The sequence below is a fragment of the Oryctolagus cuniculus genome, chromosome 6, assembly GCF_964237555.1.
Source record: "Oryctolagus cuniculus chromosome 6, mOryCun1.1, whole genome shotgun sequence".
Lineage (NCBI taxonomy): Eukaryota > Metazoa > Chordata > Mammalia > Lagomorpha > Leporidae > Oryctolagus > Oryctolagus cuniculus.
Genome location: NC_091437.1, coordinates 28,255,745 through 28,275,610, shown reverse-complemented (window position 1 = coordinate 28,275,610; position 19,866 = coordinate 28,255,745). Strand labels below are relative to the sequence as shown.

Genomic DNA, 19,866 nt, shown 5'->3' with positions numbered 1-19,866 from the left:
TCTTGTCCTCTCTCGACCCTCTAGCCCATTTTGTGCAACCAAGGCAAAACAGTTTAATATAAAAATAAAACTTTATTGTTTCTCACCAAAAGCCATCAGCTGCTGAGGCAAATAAAGGTGGGGGAAATCCAGGGCCCCAAAATAAATAAGCCACACTGAGCTCCCTCTGGTCCTCCTGAATACACACTGCTGGGTCAAAGAGGAGCTAAATGCAGTCGTCTGTGCTTAGGTTCAGTGTGGGAACAGAGAGCATAAAACCTTGTTATCAACTGAAACACCCAAAGGCTCCAATTCTCTTAGAGAATAAGGGCACAGAAGCTGGTGGGGCTGGGGAGGCGAGGGTGGCTCTGAGAAGCCAGGTCACCCGTGAAGAGCCGTCTGCTGGAGAGCGTGGACACGAGCGCAAAGCTGGGCCTCCTCCCGATGCCTTTCCAGGGCCTGCAGTCCTGACTGCTGCAGAAAGGCTTCCGTGGCCTGTGGGCAGGGAAAAAAAGGATCCAGTGCTTGGGTTTCTGTGCCCTGATACTGGATTCCCACAGCTTCGTGGATTAGCCCACTTCCTGGAGGAGGGTACATCCCAAAGGTGGTTTAAAGGTTCTGCCGTGGAGGCCACACAGACTAGCCAAGCCCAGAGAAACAACTACAGTTAGGACAGGAAAGGAAAGGGACCATGGTAAGCCCTGAAGCTTCAGGGCGGGGCAACTGAGGACCATGGCCAGGAGCCTACTACCTTTGGCTGATACAGGAACAGCAGGTGCAGCAATTCCAAACTCTGACCTACTACTTCAGTGTCAGAGAAGGCCAGTATGTTCACCAGAGAGTGGAGCAGGGGCCCTGGCCACAGTCGCTGGCAGTAAGCAGGACCCTTCTCTGCAACATTGCATAGGACTGTGAGCACCTGCAGGTAGACATGAACAGTCCCCACAAAGATGAAAGCCAGCAGTGTCAGTGCCAGCTAAAACATACCAGGGTGCTTCAGAAGGTTTGTGGGAAATGGAACTAAGTTAATGTGGCGCGCTGGTGATGTAGCACAGTGGGTTACACCACTACTTGTGATGGCTGCCTCCTATGAGGGTGACAGTTCGAGTTCCAGCTGTTCCACTTCCAGTCCAGCTTCCTGCTAATATGCCTGGGATAGCAGCAGAAGATGGCCCAAGTTCTTGGGCCCCTGCACCCACATGGGAGATCCAGATGAAGCTCCTGACTCCTGACGTCAGCCTGGTCCAGCCCTGGCCATTGCAGCTACTTGGCGAGTAAACCAGCAGACAGATCTGTAACTCTGCCTTTCTAATAAACAAATCTTTAAAAAAATTAGTTTTAGTGCAAAAACACTTTGAATCTACGCACATAAATAATTTTCAAAAACTTCATGGAAAATCTACATGGATTTCAAGTACTTGCCCCAAAATAAAAGATTTATTATTTTAAAGTCAGAGAGAGAGGTCTTCCATCCACTGGTTCACTCCACAATAGATCACAACACCCAAGACTGAGCCAGGAGCTTTTGAGGAGTGGGTGGCAAGGGCCCTAGTACTAGGGCCATCTTCAACTGCTTTTCGCAGGCTGTTATCAAGGAGCTGCATGATAACTAAAGCAGCCAGAACATGAGTGCCACCCTACGGAATGCTAGTGTCACAGGTAGTGACTTTCCACTACATCACAATGCTGGCCCCTTATCAATTTTTTTTTCTTAATCTTTATTTGAAAGGCAGAAAGAGCTCCCAACTGCTAGCTTACTCTCCAGATAACTACATAGCAGTTGCTGGGCCAGGCTGAAGCCAGGAACTGGGAACCCAAACCACTTCTTCCATGTAGGTGTCAGGAATCCAGCTACTTGAACCATCACCTGGTGCCTCCCAGGGTATGCATTAGCAGGAAGGTGAAACTGGGAACTGAGCTGGGACTTAATCCAGGCACTCCACTATGGGACATGCACATCTCACTGGCACGTTAACCATTAGCCCAAACGCCCACCCCAGCCTTATCTTATAATGCCGCTTTCCACAAACTCACCAGAGTACCTTTGTATTCAGTGCTGACCATATATATGCCCAGGCTCCATGCTAAGCTGTTATGTGTGCATGTTCTGTTACCCCCATATCTGCCTTCTGAGATAGGATTACTCTGTTATAAATGAGGTAGCTGTAGCGTCTGGTGGCTAGTTGACCTGCCCAAGGATAGTAACTAGTTATGCACAGCTTAGAGACTTGCTCACACCAGTTTGAACTTAAAGCCACACCATACTACCTGCCAGCTCAGCTAAGGGTATATATGGGGGCTCAGGACTGCTCTCCGTCTTGGACTCCATACATACCAGTACGCTCACCACATTAGATACTGGCAACAGCTGCAAGAGCGGCTCAATCAGATCCAGGGAGAGCAAGGAGGTACAGAAACTAGGACTGTGGGCTGGAAGGGAAAAATGTCGGTGTGAAGCCCCTGAAACTGGGACCTGAACCACTGCCTCCCCTAATCGGCCCCACCTCAGCATAGGTCGTGAGCAAGGCCCAGGCCTGGGCAGGTTCAGTGTGTACCAGTGAGGTTGTTGAGGAGCCAGAGGCCCTCGGGAAGCAGGCCGGGCTGTTTCTGGAAGAAGAACTGCAGAAGGACAAACAAGGCCACCACAACACGCTCATCTCTGAGCTGCATGTGCTCGGCCACAGCCTCCGCTGCCGCCTCCGTCAGCAGGTTGCTTAGACACCGCAGCACAGGACACGCCAGCTGCAAAGACAGTAAGTGTTGAGGGAGGAAGGGCGAAGTACAAAGCAACATCTTCCCAGACTCCGACCTGCCCTTTTCACCTACCAGCTCCAGTCCCGCATTCTCAGGTCTCTGGACAGCCCCAGCCAACTCCAGCAGCAGCAGCCCCAGAGTAGAGAGAGCCCCATGAGCGATAAGCAGGGCGTTGTTGACCTGGCTAGGCAACGGGAAGAAGCAGTCACCATCCAATCAGTCCCACCTTTAATCTGGGGAACAGCCTATGGCTGTGGATCTTGTGGGCAAAAGAGAGCAGCACATGGATATGAAAACAGACTACAGCAATATCTGAAACTGAAGTTCAAAGACCAAGGTGTCACAGAAGGGAGCCCTGGGAAAGGTCTCGAGCATTCTCCCAGTTGCCCTGTGTTACCTGCATATGAGGTAGTGAAGGCACCAGGAAAACTCCACAGCGACCCCAAGGTTCAGCTTTGGACCAGGTTGCAACAACTGCAGCATGTGCTGGGGGAGAGTGGAACCCAGGATAGAGCTGCCAGCAGAAGCAGAGCTATGAGCAGGACCCACAAAGATGCCAAACCCTAACAGCAAGTGGGAAAGTTCCCATACCCAAAGCCCTTGCTAGCCAGACACAAGGACCTGAAACAGGCAGCAACTCTGGGAGTCAGACTTCATCAGACATCCAGGGGCTACTGGGTGGGCCACTCTGGGCTACACATCTGGAGACATAACTTTACTTACGGAATGATCCTCTCTGGAGCTTCCTTAGCCTGCAGAAGCTGCGACAAGGCGTATCCAAGGGCTTCCAGCACAGCCACATGTGGGGACTGGAAGCAGACAGAGTAGGGATCTGACTCTGGAAGCTGGATCATAAGGTCTCCCGAAACTCTCAGCCCCAGGGCAAAGGCAGAGGCTGCAACTACCTAACCACAGCAAGCGGGAAGTGGAGAGGAGAGGAGTAAAAGTCGTCAAGGGAGAAAGGCACTCACCTGGATGCAGGTGGCCAAGGCCGGAACGATGCCCTGTGGCAGGAGTTGCCTTCTCACAGCCTCACTTTCCACGATCAGGTTACCCAGCGTATACAGACACAGCTCCTGAGAGGAGGGACAGAGGGTGCAGCAGCCCTCTCTTTGAGGCTTACGAGAAGGTGAGGAGACAGTAGCTGGATGCCCAGCTATGGGAATCGGGAGGAACAGGTTTTCTTCTGCACCCCAGCCCCCGCCACATGCCAACTCAAACTGGATCCAAAAGCCTAAAATGTTTAAATCTAAGCCAAGAACAAAGTAGGAGGGGACAGGGCTTACTATGAAGTCTGAGCTGTGACCGGAGAGGTAGGTGAGGAGGTAGGAAGTGGCCGGCAGGCAGGCCTCGGCCACCGCGGACTGCTCCGAGTGAGAGAGCTCATGCAGGCACCGAGCCGCCTCAAGCTGCAACAGGGCCCGGCTGCCGGTCAGCAGCCCGACTAGGGTCCGCATGCTGCCCTCCAGCCTGTGTGGGTGAGCACCAGAGCCCTGCTCAGCCTGGGGTCCATCCCTGCCACCTTTCCTGTCCCCTCAGAGCCCCAGCCATCCACTCACACCACCCACACGGACCGAATAAAGATTTGCTGTGTCTCAAGGTGCTGCAAGCCTCGACGGAGGCTGACCAGAGCCTTCTCTCTCTCCTTCTCCTCTGTCCCCCGCTGGGCTAGCCACAGGAACTGCTGCACCTGGAGAGCAGGGCAGGGAGAGAATTCAAGTCCTGGGTCGCTCTCTGCCCGCTTCACCTGCACGTCCTCCAGTGTCACACCATCCCGGAAGCTGTCCTTGACACTAACACAGCTGCTAGGTGCCAATTCACGGAGCGAGCAGTCAGGGAGAGGATCAGAACTGGGATCCAACACCAGCCCTGCCATTTACTCCACCAGGGACCTGCACCTCAGTTTTCTCACCTGAAAAGCAGGAATAACAACACCTACCCTGCATTCTTAGTGGGTTACTTCAAAGAAAACATTTGTACCTCTCAACCTGGCAAAACCTACGCCTCAGCCGATCCCAACGTGTGGTGCTGCTGGTTTGTAAACTACACATGCAAATGCAGGCAACACACACAAGGCATGCCCAGTGCTCACTGAATGAACAGACCCTTTCGTTTACTCAGTCAGTAAGCACTAACTATCTGCCGTATTCCAGATACTGTGCAGGTACCTGGGTTTTCAACGATGACAAATAAGGAGTTTAGATGTGGCAAGTGCAAAGGCCCTGAGGCAGGAAAGCGGTCGGTTTACTGAAAGGGGCTGGGATGAGTGTGGCAGAGGTTAGAACAAGCTGGGCTTTGCGGGGCACACCCAGGAATTTGGTCTCTATTTGTTTTTAAAAGACGTATGGGGGGCGGCAGCCATCCATGTGAGGTGACCTTTTAGGAGGCTGCTGTGGTATCCACAAAGAGCGGTGGCAGCTGTGACCGCGAGGCCACCTCCAGACTTCAGACTTCTAATGGCTAGGACCTGAATTGATCTGAGCCTGAGGGACAAGGCGGTAGGATAAGTCACAGGCTCGGTCCTAACCCACTGGACGGATGCAGGCGTCAGGCGGCTCGCGTTCTGGACTGGGGCAGACCTCAGGCACCGGCAGGAGTCTGGCGTCAGGGGGCGTGGACTGCACCGCGCGCCCGCCCCGCAGCCTCACCTCGGCTTCCCCGAGGACGGCGGCCGCACAGCCCTCTCCGGCTTCCTCTGGGACGTCGTCTCTCAGCAGCCTCTTGCTGATCAGCTGCTGCTCCCTCCGCGCCTTCCGCAGCTCTGGCGGCAAAAGAACGGGCTGCGCGTGGGAGGGACGCCCAGGCCCCAGAGCCCGCTGCTCTGAGCCGGGAGTCCCCTCACCCTATCCGACCGCCACATCCCCTGTGCTCCTTCGCCCGCCCGCACCTGCCTCCCGCTCCCGCCGGCGGCAACGTAATTCCTCCACCCCGCAGACCACCGGCCTGAGACGGCCCTGCCGCCGCCTCCACATGGCGAAGCTGCGAGATATTTGCAGGGAACGCCAAGGCTGGGACTCCGCCTGGCGGCTTAGGAAATAGCAGCAACTGCGCAGCCGCAGAGTCGAGCGGAGAGGCGGGGCGAGCACGAGGGGGCGGGGCGGATCGCGACGGGGGCGGGGCTACGTTGGGGGCGGGGCTAGGGCCGGAGTCTGAGAGATCCTGCGGGAGCCCGCATGGGAGCAGGAGTCTCAATTTCCAGCCCTACGCTTCGGATTTCTCTCCTTACCGGTTCTGGGAATGAAAGTAACTCATCCGCGAACCCGGCCGCCGCAGGCAGGCATTGTCGCCGTCCACTCAGCAAACACAACCTCCCCACCCCCAACACGCGCTTCGGGACGAGCCGCGATGCCATTTCGCGAATAACGCGGCTCCCCGCCGGCGCCCGGCGTTAGCAGCTGACGCGCGCTGCGTCCTTGAATGTCTACCCCCATTTTGCGAGTGAGAAAAATGAGAAAAGCATCATTATTTATGTGCAGCTTGCTAAGTTGTGGACGAGGGTCAGCGAGCAGACACGGTACCGAGGCTGGAGTTGCATCAGCCGCTGATGTGGTGCGGTCGCTCCCCTACAAAGTTCTGGGAAAGGGAAAGCTCCGCAAGCGGCCTGTCACCGAGAAGGCTAGGTTCTTTCTGCCTGGCAATACTGTCAACCCTGCGAAAGCCAGTCCCAGGCATGTACTGTCTTCTGCAGTGCTGGCTGCCTCTGTCCAGAAGCCGTGTGAGTTTCTCTCTGCAAAAGTCCTATTGTCTGCGGACTGCATTTCTGGATCCATGTTTGCCTCCACGGCCTGGAGCACGTCAGGAGCTGCGGCTTAGTCACGTTTGCTTCCCAGGGCTTCACCCCAACCCTGACCCTTCATATATATTTGTTGAATTGAGGTGTGAATCCGGGATCTTTGCAGAAGCAGCATCTCCCCTAGCGGCTTGGACCTGCCAGCCCAGAGTGCCTCCCCCAGAGTGATACGCTTTGGCGAGGAGCCGCGGTGACCTCAGTCCACTGAATGTGGAGGCTCTGAGAAGAACACTCAAGGCTCCCCTTAACAGATGCAGCTTTACTCACAGACAAGTGCTACTAATATCTCCATTTTACACGGAGGAAGCCCAGAAACTTGCCCAAGCCTCGCAATGTCAGAGGCAGAGCTGGAATTCCACATCTGCCTGTTGACTTCCGGGCCATGGTCATATCTTGGTCCTCCAGGGTGCCACAGTAACCTGGGCTGGCCTCAGGGCATAGCTCAGGATACCAGGACATGCCCAACAGGACACCCAGGGGGCAGTGTGTTCTGAGGCCTGCTTGTTTGGCTTAGAACCAGATGTGCAGCTCCTCCTCCATTAAAGGGGAAATGGAATTTAAGAGTTCCGTGTAGCTCTTTCCCCAGAAGTCTAGGGGTATAGACTTGTGAAGACTTGTTAATGGGAAGCACCAACACCCCTCTCCCACACAGCTGCTTTTTCTTGGTGAAATGAGAGATGTACTAATTCATCCTCATTCAGTGTGGGTCCAACCCTTCCTATCTAGGACACAGGAAATGTACTGGGCAGATGCAGGAGAAAGCAAGATGTATGTTGGAAGTTGTTTGATCCTTGTCAAACCCACCAACCATTTACCCCAAAAGCAGAGGTAAGAAGTGCCTCTACGACAAAGGTGTCCCAAACCATTCTAAGATGGGGCTGGTTGGGATTCTAAAGAAACAAGCACTAAGCAGCAGGGTGACGAGTCCAAAGCATTTGTTAGGTAAACTTGAAGAGTGAGCTTCAGGAGCCACTGTTGTGGCGCAGAGGGTTAAGCCACCACTTGCAATGCTGGCATCCCATATTGGAGTGCCAGTTTGAATTATGGCTACTCTGCCTCCGATACCACTCCCTGCTAATGCACTGGGAAAGAAGTGGATGAGCTTGGGCCCCAGCTGCCTGTGTGAGAGATCAGGGTGAAATTCCTGACTCCTTGCTTTAGCCTGGCCCAGATCTGGCTATAATAGTCATTTCGAGAGTGAACAAACAGAAGGAAGATCTCTCTCTCTCTCTCTCTCTCTCTCTGTCATGCTGCCTTTCAAATAAACAAAAAAAATTTTTTTTGGACAGGCAGAGTGGACAGTGAGAGAGAGAGAGAAACAGAGAGAAAGGTCTTCCTTTTGCCGTTGGTTCACCCTCCAATGGCCGCCGCAGCTGGCGTGCTGCGGCCGGCGCACCGCGCTGATCCGATGGCAGGAGCCAGGTACTTACCCTGGTCTCCCATGGGATGCAGGGCCCAAGCACTTGGGCCATCCTCCACTGCACTCCCTGGCCACAGCAGAGAGCTGGCCTGGAAGAGGGGCAACCGGGACACAATCCGGCACCCCGACCAGGACTAGAACCCGGTGTGCCGGCGCCGCAAGGCGGAGGATTAGCCTAGTGAGCCGCGGTGCCGGCCTCAAATAAACAAATCTTTAAAATGTGCTTCAGTATCCTCAAAACAAACTTGGAGAGAAAGTTAGGAAGACATACTACCTATGTACATCTGCAACAAGGAGGGTCAGAACGTGGAGTTTCTATGAGGGTTTAAGGAATTTGGCTCGGAGCAGGGGTTAGTTAGTTAGTTAGTTAGTTGAGGAACAAGCTAAACAGCTTTTATCAATGCCCAGGAATGTTTTTGGCCCCAGGTTGGATTCAAGCCTGCAGGAAAAAATAAAGCAGCTGGCCCAGTTCCAAAGTCATCAAAGCATTTCATGTTTCTCAATCAGGAAAAGAGAACCTTGCTTCATAATTTCAGGACAGGAAACGGATACTTGAAGTGATCCAGTGATTTTTTTGGATACTTGAAGTGATCCAGTGATTTGGCCAATGTGCCTGTTACACACCTCTACTTTTCAGAAAGTTACTTACTGAACCAAGGAACGCATAAGCAAAAACAGGAAGGGGAGTTGTTTTCAGACTCACTGCCTTCTCTTGAACCAATTCTACCCCTCGGAGTCCATAGATGAAGTTCACAGAGTGTTTCACAAAACATCCAGTTACCAGCTGAGCAGATTCAGCAGCTTACATTTGGGTGGCGGAAGGTTAATAGTCACCAAGACAGGAAAAAGTTGAAGGAAATGAATGAATCGGGCTGAGTCGCCGGGACACAGGCAGGAGGGGGGCAGAGTCCCGGCCTACCACACTGGGGAACGCCCTCTGCCCACACGCACCAGGCGAGGTGGTGCACCTGCGTCATCAGGGCACTGATGGAGCCCCCACCTCCTCTCCCTGCAACATCAACATCCTTCATGGCAATATTTCCCAGAAGGGAAGTGGGGGGTGGGGCAGGGAAGCAACCAGGGTTCACAGAAGAGGGAACAGGGTGACATCTCCGGATTACGTAAACTCTCAGAGGCTGCCAACAGTTGGGACAGATCGGTGTGTGGGGCCTGGAAGCCGGAGAGCGCAACTGTAACCGAGCACGCCAAAGCCCTTCCCAGAGACTTGGGCTGCAGAGGTCCTGAGGATCCATCAATTATGGTGAGTGGGCAGTCTCGGGACCCAGCAAGATCCCCTGGAGACCCCAGGGACCGGCTGGGGCCTCCCTGACCTCTGCTGTCTCTCCCAGGAGCCCGTGCCCTGCTTGTTGCTGCTGCTCCTGCCTCTGCTGCGCGCCTCTACGGACACGCCAGAGCCCTGCGAGCTAGACGACGACGACATCCGCTGTGTCTGCAACTTCTCGGATCCGCAGCCCGACTGGTCCAGCGCCTTACAATGCATGCCTGCCGTCCAGGTGGAGATGTGGGGCGGTGGGCACAGCCTGGAGCAGTTCCTGCGGCAAGCCGACCTCTACACCGACCAGCGGCGCTATGCTGACGTAGTCAAGGCTCTGCGCGTGCGGCGGCTCACCGTGGGAGCCGTCCAGGTTCCTGCTCCGCTGCTGCTGGGCGTCCTACGCGTGCTCGGGTACTCCCGCCTCAAGGAGCTGGCACTCGAGGACATAGAGGTAACTGGCACCGCGTCGCCGCCGCCCCTAGAAGCCACCGGACCTGCGCTTTCCACCTTGAGCCTCCGCAACGTGTCGTGGCCGAAAGGGGGCGCCTGGCTCTCCGAACTGCAGCAGTGGCTCAAGCCCGGCCTCCAGGTACTGAACATTGCCCAAGCACACACGCTTGCCTTTTCCTGCGAACAGGTCCGCACCTTCTCCGCCCTCACCACCCTAGACCTATCTGAAAATCCTGGGCTGGGCGAGCGCGGGCTGGTTGCTGCTCTCTGTCCCCACAAGTTCCCGGCCCTCCAGGACTTAGCGCTACGGAACGCGGGAATGAAGACGCTCCAGGGCGTGTGCGCCGCGCTTGCTGAGGCTGGTGTGCAGCCCCATCACCTAGACCTCAGCCACAACTCGCTGCGCGCCGACACTCAAGGGTGCATCTGGCCCAGCGCGCTAAACTCCCTCAATCTATCATTTACTGGACTGCAGCAGGTGCCTAAGGGACTGCCTGCCAAGCTCAATGTGCTGGATCTCAGCTGCAACAAGCTGAATAGGGCCCCGCAGCCGGGCGAGCTCCCCAAGGTGGTTAACCTATCACTGGACGGAAATCCGTTCCTGGTCCCTGGAGCCTCCAAACTCCAAGAGGATCTGACGAACTCCGGCGTGTTCCCAGCATGTCCGCCTTCGCCCCTGGCGATGGGGATGTCTGGAACCTTGGCGCTGCTCCAAGGAGCACGGGGCTTTATCTAAGGACTAGCAAAGAATGACTGGGTTCCGATTGCCCTGGTTTCAGAGGAGCCTGGTTAGCACGTTCAGGACTTCTGGACCAACCCACCCCGCTTCCCACTTTATTAAAATCTTAAAAAATGGATCCGTGTCATTCACTCAACAGAACTTTACTGGTGTTTGTTATGTGCTGGACATAGTTCCAATCGGAGGAATTAATCATACTTACACTTTCTTCATCCTAACTCCCTAGAAAACCGACCAGCCTTCCAAAAGGAGTGCAGGTGCAGAGGATTGGGGCATGTACTCTGGCTAGGGCTGGGCTGCATGGGAGAAATACCCAGCTGTGTGGTCAGGGCTTTCCCAGAGGTTTACTGGCGCCTGAGAAAATGATGTTTGAATGGTAAACCTATCTTGGAAGATACACAGTTTCTTCTATGTACTGTCCAGGAGCCAGCAGTTCCCTTTCAAAGGCAATAAAACCCATAACCAACTGTTTTCTTCCCCTCTCTCACCCCTTAGCCCCCTCTGCCTCTCCCTCTCCTCGCCACACCCCCACCCCAGGAAAGGGGGGCCTCCTGTTCTACATAAGCGTCCTCTCCAGAAGTGCAAATCCCCTCTGCACCCACAGGTGCAGACTCACGGTGTTATTGCTCCTACATGATGGGAAATTTGGTACAGGAAGCAGATGTGAGATGCAGTCTATCTCTGAACCCAGATCTTCCATTCCTTTTCAACATTTTTGTTTATTTTCATTTTATTTGAAAGGCATCTGCTTGTTTACCCCTCAACTGCTGGCAACAGCTGGGGCCAACCCAGGTGGAAGTCAAGAGCCCAGAACTCAACACAAGTCTCTCAGATGGGTGGCAGGAACCTAGCACTTGTCCACATCCCATGTCAGGAGTGCTGTTTAAGTCCCAGCTTCCTAGCCAGGTTCCTGCTAATGCAGAAGCCTGGAACGCTTCCATTCTCTTTAATGTTAGGTTTAGGATATGGGTTCAAAGAAGGCTCACAGACTACTGGTCAAGGCAGAAAACATTTTTATTGCAGAAAGAATAGCAAGGTGAGGTCTGGAATAGGATTTCAGCCCACATGGACAGCGGGCAGGGGGTCTGAAGTAAGACATCAGCCCTCCCATGGAAACATGTGGAGGGTACTTTTAAGCTACTGTCACCATAGACTGTGATGGGTGAGGGAGAACAGGACATGCAGGAAAACTTATCAGTAACTGCTGACCAAAGCTATTCATTTATAATTCATTGTTCAGGTGGTTTGGAATGTCCCAGGTGGGGAGCTTGTAAAAGTGATTGCTGACACAGTGAATTTTACCAGATTTGGTGTTAACTATTTGTGCCCCACCACCTGACAGATCCTGACTTAGTACATATGTGGATAACCCTTTCAGGCTTGACTTTGACTTGCAAATAGGACATCTCAGACAACTTCAGCTTAAGCAGGATGTGCCCCCTGCACCACATTAACACAGAGACCCAGGATATCAAGCATTGAGAATGCTGTTCCTTCTGAATTCCTTCTTCATTACAATGAGGGGGCAAATACAGCAGAAAGCTACACACTTGCCTCACTCGGGACCGGAGAGAGGGGTGAGAGAATGCATAGAAGCCCAGAGCTCCTGCTTGCCTCTGACCTGCATCCATAGCCCAACAGGTAGGAATGGGGAATGGGGAGTGGATGGGGTGGAAATTAACATTGATGGGAGAGTTACAGAGGCCACCAGAATGAGACTCAAAGAATAGTGGAAGATCACAGAATTAGCTGGACACCCCACTGGAGTGTCCCCAGCAGACCTTCAGCCAGCCTGTTAAGAAATTTCTGGCAACAGAAAATCAGTCAGCTCGGGGCGCCTCGCCTTTTAATTGTTCTGATCGCACTTCATCAGTTACAGGACTTCCGCTCCACCAGGGACCCTGTGTTAGAGCCTGGTATACGGAGACAGAAACACATATGTCCTCAGGAACTCTCAATCCAGTAACATACGAAGACACACAAAAAATAGTCGTGATTCACTGAAACGAAGGAATTAACTCTATATAAGGGGAGGTAGTCGTATGAAAAACTTTTGCAGAAGATGAAACTTTAAAAAAAAAAAACATTTATTTATTTATTTGAAAGGCAGAGTCATAGAGGCAGAGGCAGAGAGATCTTCCATTCACTGGTTCACTCCCCAGATGGCCGCAATGGTCAGAGTTGGGCTTATCCGAAGCCAGGAACCTGCAGCTTCTTCCAGGTCTTCCACGTGGATTCAGGGGCCCAAGGACTTAGGACATCTTCTACTGCTTTCCCAGGCCATAACAGAGAGTTGGATCGGAAGTGGAGCAGCCAGGACTCCAACCAGTACCCATTTGGGATGCCAGCACTGCAGGCAGTGGCTTTACCTGTGACACCACAGCGCTGGCCCCAGAAGATGAAATTTTTAATCTGGGTCTTGAGCCATGAATAGCACCTGTTTGCCTAGGAAAGACATCCCAGGAAAAAACATGCAGCACATTCAAAGGCTTGGAAGCCTGAGAGTAGACGGCCAGACCCGGGAAGCTGACCTGGTTAGGTGTTGCTGGAGATCACAGTGCTGGGAGCTAGAAACACTGATGCATTCAATGCTTACTGTGTGTCAGGCACTGTGCTACACCTTGGGAATGTAGCAGGAATAAAGCAGGAATTCTGTTCATATGGAGTTCAGGTTCTAACTGGATGATGTATGTTATGGACTGAATGTTTGTGTCCCCCGAAAATTCATATGTTGAGGTCCCAACCAACAGCACAGCGGTATTTGGAGACAGAGCCTCTGAGGAAGTGACTTATGTTAAAAGAAGTCATAAAAGTAGGGCCCTGGGGTGGGTGTTTGGCCTGGAAGTTAAGATGCATCCCACAGGGGGCCAGCACTGTGGCGCAGTGGGCTAAGCCTCTGCCTGCAGCACCAGCATCCCATATGAGTGGCAGTTCTAGTCCTGGTTGCTCCTCTTCCAATCCAGCTCTCTACTATGGCCTGGGAAAGCAGTAGAAGATGGCCTAAGCGCTTGGACCCATGCACCCGAGTGGGAGACTGGAAGAGGCTTCAGGCTCCTGGCTTCAGATCTGCTCATCTCTGGCAATTGCAGCCATTTGGGGACTGAAGCAGCTGATGGAAGACCTCTCTCTTTCTCTGTCTCTCCCTCTCTCTGTTAACTCCACCTCTCAAATAAATAAATAAAATTCTTTGGTTCTCTCCGTCTCTCTCCTCATCCCCGTTTCTCCCCCTCTCCTTATCCCTCCTGAACTCTCTTTTTTCTTCACCCTCTCTATATCTCTGTTGATCTCTCTCTCTCAATCCCCCTCTGTCTGTCTGTCTCTCTTTTTAAAGATTTATTTATTTATTTGAAAGTTAGAGTTACACTCAGAGAGAAAGAGAGGCAGAGAAAGAGAGAGAGAGAGAGAGATATCTTCCATTTGCTGGTTCACTCCCCAAGTGCCTGCAACAGCTGAAGGTGTACCGATCTCAAGCCAGGAGCCAGGAGCTTCCTCCAGGTCTTCCCACACGGGTGCAAGGGCCCAAGGACTTGAGCCATCTTCTACTGCTTTCTCAGGCCATAGCAGAAAGCTATGAAGTAGAGCAGCCAGGACTCAAACTGGTGCCCATATGGGATGCCGGCACTGAAGGCAGTGGTTTTAGCTACTATGCCACAGCACCAGCCCAATCCCCTCTGTCTCTCTTCTTTGCCCTTTCCCTCCAGCCTGTCAGATTTCCCCCACCAATAAAAGTATAAATAAAAAATTAAAAAATTAAATAAAATCCTCGAAAAAAAAAAAACAGAGACCTGTTTAAATAAAATAAAATGAATCCCACATTGGAGTACCTGGGTTCAATTTCCAGTTCTGGCTCTTGACTCCAACTTCCTGGCAATGCAGACCCAGGGAGGTTGTGGTGTTGGTTCAAATGATTGGGTTTCTGCCACCTACATGGGAGACCTGGATGGTGTTCCTGGTTTTTTAATTTATTTGAAAGTCAGAGTTATACAGAGAAAGGAAGAAAGAGAGAGAAATCTTCCATCTGTTGGCTCACTCCCCCAAATGGGTGCAACAGCTAGGGCTGTGCCAGGCAAAAGCCAGCAGTCAGGAGCCTCTCCCAGATTTCCCATTGTGGGTTCAGGGAGCTGGATCAGAAGTAGAGCGGCTGGGACTCCAACTGATGTAAATATTGGATGTTGGTGTCCCAGGCAGTGGCTTTACCCGCTATGCCACAACACCAGCCCCCAGGCTCCTGGTTCTGATCCTAGCATTGACTGTTGTGGGCATTTGAGGAGTGAATCAGTCAGTGGGAGCTCATTGTCTCTCAAAGGAAAAAAAAAGGGGTGCGGGAGGTAGGGCCCTGATCCAATAGAATTAGTATCCTGATAGGAAATCAGAGAACTCACACATGCTCTCTCCCTCCCCCTCTCCACACACACACACACACACACACACACAAGGCCACGTGAGGACTCAGTGAGAAGGGGATCATGTATCAGTCCAGAAGAGAAACCAGAACCCAACCACACTGGCACCTTGGTCTCAGACTTCTAGCTTCCAGAACTGTGAGAAAATAAACTATTGTTTAAGTCACACAGCCTGAGCTGAGGGTGGTGGTGACACACCTGATTGTGCCGTGAAGACAAATGAAACAGAGAAAGGGAGCAGATATCATTATATAGGATTATCATGGACTGCCTCTCTGATAGGAATATTTAAACAGAGACGTGGGAGTTGGGAAAGAGAGGTTAGGGGTGTATGGAGCATAGCACTTCAGGCAGAAGTAACAGCAAATTCAAAAATCTTGACATCTTTGGGATGTGACAGTAAATACTGAGGAGGACGGTGAGGCTGTAACAGAGCAACCAAAGGTGGGGCAGGGGGAGAGGAAGGAGAGGGGATAAGGCCAGCGGGGTAGCAGAGCCAGGTCACATAGGGCCTCAGAAATGGGTGCTACTCAGACCATGGCCAAGCACAAGTGCCAATCCGCACATTTTACTACAGTTTTTTGAGGAAACAGATACAAAAATCAAGGATTATTTAGGGAATCTTGAAAAAGAACAAAGCTGGTGTACTCAAACTTCCAGATTTCAAAATTTACTATAAAATTACATAATCAAAATAGTGTGATGCTCGAACAAAGATGTATATACCAACGGATAGAGATCCCAACCTAGAGATAGGATTTATTCATCCAAGGTCAGTATGGGGGTTCAGAGCACCCCAAGTGCAGCCCAAAGATTGAGCAAATTTTGCTGATAAAGCAAGGCTGAGTAACGTACCCTACAGAAGGAAGGAAGTGAGGCAAGGAGAGGCAGATGGACTAGGAAGCAAGGGCTCTATTTCCACGTGGCACTTTGTGGTCAGATGTCTGGTGCAGTGTGATAGATTTTATGCTGAAAGTGTGGGATGCTGTGGTCATAGGACTTCCTTTTCTGAGCCCAAATCAGTTTCATTGTAGCTTCCTCTTTTTTTTTTTTTTTTTTTTTTTTTTTTTTTGACAGGCAGAGTGGACAGTGAGAGAGAGAAACAGAGAGAAAGGTCTTCCTTTGCTGTTGGTTCACCCTCCAATGGCCGCCGTGGCCGGCGCACTGCGGCCGGCGCACCGCACTGATCTGATGGCAGGAGCCAGGAGCCAGGTGCTTTTCCTGGTCTCCCATGGGGTGCAGGGCCCAAACACCTGGGCCATCCTCCACTGCACTCCCTGGCCACAGCAGAGGGCTGGCCTGGAAGAGGGGCAACCGGGACAGAATCCGGCGCCCCGACCGGGACTAGAACCCGGTGTGCCGGCGCCGCTAGGCGGAGGATTAGCCTAGTGAGCCGCGGCGCCAGCCTCCTCTTTTTTTTTTTCTTTTCCTTCTTTTGGTGGTGGTAGTGTTGTCATCTGAAACCAAACACACGCTAATTCTTTCCTTCCACACCAAGTCAACAGTTGGGCTCTCAAAAAAAATTTTTTTTACTCTCTTCCATCCCATCTTCTCTTTCCAAACACAACCTCATGCCACTCTTTCTAATGCTGAGAACTCCCTTATTGTCCACATCATAGAGAGATCTTTATGGGCCATTTAAATCATGAGCAATGGAAGAAGTATGAACACGAACTTGAATCCTTGTGCATAATTTTTAAACTGGTAGTTTTTAAAGGTAAGATATTGTATATGATAAATATAATATTGTGGTAAAGTTAAAGAAGAGTGCCTGACAAAGACATCACAGGGGCCAGCACTGTAACACACTGAGCTAAGCCATCACTTTGTGACACTGCCATTCCATATCAATGTTCTGGTTTGAATCCCTGTTTTTCTACTTCTGATCCAGTTCCCTGCTCATGCACCTGGGAAAGAAGCAGATGATGATCCAAGTACTCGGATTCTTGCCACCCACATGGGAGACTTGAATGGAATTCTTGGTTTTGGCTTGCCCAGCCGTGGTTGTTGCAGCCATTTGGGGAGTAAACCAGCAAAGGGAAGATCTCTGTCTACTCTCTCTGTGTCACTCTGTCTTTCAAATCAATAAATAAGTAAATCTTTTTTTTTAAAAGACATTACAAAGAAAGAAAACTATAGAACAGTATCTCTTGTAAATATGGATGCAAAAATCCTCAACAAAATACAGCAAACCAAATCCTACGGAATCACTAAAATATATTAGAATTAGTCAGCACATCTGGCAAAATTGTGAGAAATAGGATCAATATACTAGAATCCATTGTATGAAAATATACTTGCAAGGCCACCTCTGTGGCCTTGAAGGTTAAGCTTCTGCCTGCAGTGCCATAATTCCATATAGGTGCTGAGTTGAGTCCCGGGTATTCCACTTCCAATCCAGATTCCTGCTAATATACCTGGGAAAGCAGCAGAAGATGGCCCAAGTGCTTGGGCCCCTGTGCCGATGTGGGAGACCTGGAAGAAGTTCCTGGCTCCTGGCTTCGGCCTGGTCCAGCCCTGGTCATTGCAGCCATTTGGGGAGTAAACTAGCAGATGGAAGATATCTCTCTTCCTTCTCTCTCTCTCTTTCTCTCTCTCTCTCTTCTTCTTTCTCTGTATCTCTGCCTTTCAAATAACATAAATAAATCTTTATAAAAAAAAGTACCAGGGGGGTACATTTAAACAAAAAAAAAAAAAAAGAAGAAGGAAATACACTTGCAATAAACATTGTAAAGATTAAAAAATCATCTATAGTAGGAGCAAAAGAATGAAATATTTTAAAAATAAATATTCATTTATGTATTTGAAAGGCAGAGACAGACAGAAAGAAATCAACCTTCCATCTGCTGATTCATTGCCCTAATGGGCTCAAAAGCTGGGGCTGGACCAGAACAAAACCAAGAGTCCAGAGCTCCGTATGAGTTTCCTACATGGGTAGCAGGGGCCCAAGCATTTGAGCTATCCTCTGCTGCCTTCCCAGGCACATTAGCAGGAAACTGAATCATAAGCAGAGCAGCTGAGACTCCAACTAGCACTCATATGGGATGCCTGTGTTGTGGGCAGCACCTAAGCTTCACATACCACAATGCTGGCCCCAGAATGAAATACTTTTAAAGACAACAAAAGGTGAAAAAAACTAACATTCTTGGGGCCAGCGTTGTAATGAAGCAGATGAAGCAGATTAAGCCACTGCTTGTGTCACTGGCATCCCATGCTGGAGTGCCAGTTTCAGTCCCAACTGCTCCGCTTGCAACTCAGCTCCCTGATAATGTGCCTGGAAAAGCAATAGATGATGGTTCAACTCTCTGGGTCCCTGCCACCCATGTGGGAGACTCTGGGAGACTCCACATGGGAATGTCACATTGGAGTTCTCAGTTCCTGTCTTCAGCCTGGCCCAGCCTGGCTGTTGCAGCCACCTGGGGAGTGAACCAGTGGATGGAAGATCTCTCTTGGTGTCTCTCTATCTCTCTCTCTCTCTCTCTCTGACAATGTGCTTTTCAAATAAATCAGTGAATATATCTTTTTTTTTTTAAAAAAAACTTACATTCCTAAAATTACAAAATATTGTTGAAAGGAACTGAAAAGTAAATGGAATAATATTCTGTGCTCATGTATCTTAATATTGTTAAGATGGTAATTCTCTGTTCATTCATCTACAATGAAATTCTTACAAGACTCTAAGTTGACTTCTTTGTATAAATTGACAACTTCATCTTAAAGTTCCTACGGAATTTCAGCAGACACAAAATACACAAAAAACTTCTTGCGAAAGAACAAAGTTGGGAGATTCACACATCCTTATTTCAAAATGTGTTGTGAAACAATGGTAATCACAACAGGGTGGTACTAGCATAAGGATAAACACAGAGTGTTTGTGTGGTGACTCCACGCCTCTTGCCCCCCCCCCCCAGAACGAATCATCTCAGAAAAGAAATCAACTGCAACAACAGAGACCAATGGAGTAGAAGTGAGAGTTCAGAAATAAAGCTGTGTGTTTCTAGACAACTGATTTTAACAAGAATGTTTCAATAAGAATACTAATATTTTCAACTAACGGCTTGGGAACACCTGGATATTCACATGCAGATGCGTGATCTTGGATCCTTACTTCAGTTCATAAAAATTTATTCAGCGGCAGGCATTTGGCATAGCAGTTAAGATGGCATGCTGGGCGACCACACCCACCTCAGAGTACCTGGATTTGAGTCCCAGCTCTCCTGATTTCAGCATCCTGCTGACACACACTTTGGGAGGCAGCAGGTGAAGCCTCAAGTAGTGGAGTTCTTGCCACCCACATGGAAGATCTAGATTGAGTTCTGGGCTCCTGGCTTCCTTTAAAAAAAAAGAGAGAACATTGGGGCCAATGTCGTGGTGCAGCGGGTTAAGCAGCTACTTGCATGTCATACTGGAGTATGAGTTGGAGCCCTGGCTGCTCTATTTCCATTTTGGCTCCTTACTGATACACCTGGCAAAGCAGTGAGGATGGCCCAAGTACTTGGACCTCTGCCATTCACTCAGGAGACCCAGATGATATTCCAGGCTCCTGGCTTCAGCCTGGCCCAATCCTGCCCATTGTGACTATTTAGGGAGTGAAACAACAAGTAGATTTCTATCTCTCTGTCATTATGACTTTCAAAAAAATAAAAATAAATAAGAACATATTAAACAGTTATCATACAACTCAGCAATTCCACTAGTATATCCAAGAGAAATAAGAACCTATGTCTACACAAAAGCTTGTATACAAAGCTTGTAGCAGCAATATTCAATATACACCAGAAGTGTGGGGTGGGCCTTCTGTACCGCAGTCAAGCTGCCACTTTGAATTCCACTTCCACTTCCAGCCTCCTGCTAATGCACACCCAGGAAGGCACAAATGATGGCTCAAACCACATGGGTCTATGCTACTTATGTGGGAGATTAAGACTGAGTTCTGGCCGGCGCTGTGGCTCACTAGGCTAATCCTCCGCCTTGTGGCGCCGGCACACCGGGTTCTAGTCCCGGTCGGGGCACCAGATTCTGTCCCGGTTTCCCCTCTTCCAGGCCAGCTCTCTG

The 19,866-nt window shown here is 50.7% G+C and overlaps 2 protein-coding genes across 8 annotated transcripts; one reads left to right on the top strand and one right to left on the bottom strand.

The window, feature by feature from the left end:
- Positions 1-52: 52 nt before the first annotated feature.
- Positions 53-19,145, bottom strand: TMCO6 (transmembrane and coiled-coil domains 6). Of its 7 annotated transcripts, none has more exons than XM_070076203.1 (12): positions 19,007-19,145; positions 5,382-5,494; positions 4,308-4,423; positions 4,020-4,203; positions 3,705-3,809; positions 3,457-3,542; positions 3,131-3,247; positions 2,806-2,917; positions 2,535-2,721; positions 2,315-2,409; positions 731-898; positions 53-474 (listed from the first exon to the last, which is right to left on the bottom strand). In XM_070076203.1, exons 4-12 carry the CDS (start codon positions 4,188-4,190, stop codon positions 361-363), a joined length of 1,155 nt encoding a protein of 384 aa, XP_069932304.1. In that variant the 5' UTR covers positions 4,191-4,203; positions 4,308-4,423; positions 5,382-5,494; positions 19,007-19,145; the 3' UTR covers positions 53-360. The 7 variants fall into 7 exon arrangements, with proteins under 7 accessions (XP_069932304.1, XP_051700255.1, XP_069932305.1 ...); XM_051844295.2 differs by having other exon boundaries at positions 18,997-19,143; XM_070076204.1 differs by having other exon boundaries at positions 3,131-3,219; positions 18,997-19,143.
- Positions 9,186-10,524, top strand: CD14 (CD14 molecule). The gene is given in 2 exon segments (NM_001082195.2): positions 9,186-9,204; positions 9,293-10,524. Coding segments are annotated over 2 exon segments (1,116 nt in total). The 5' UTR covers positions 9,186-9,201; the 3' UTR covers positions 10,406-10,524.
- Positions 19,146-19,866: the final 721 nt, after the last annotated feature.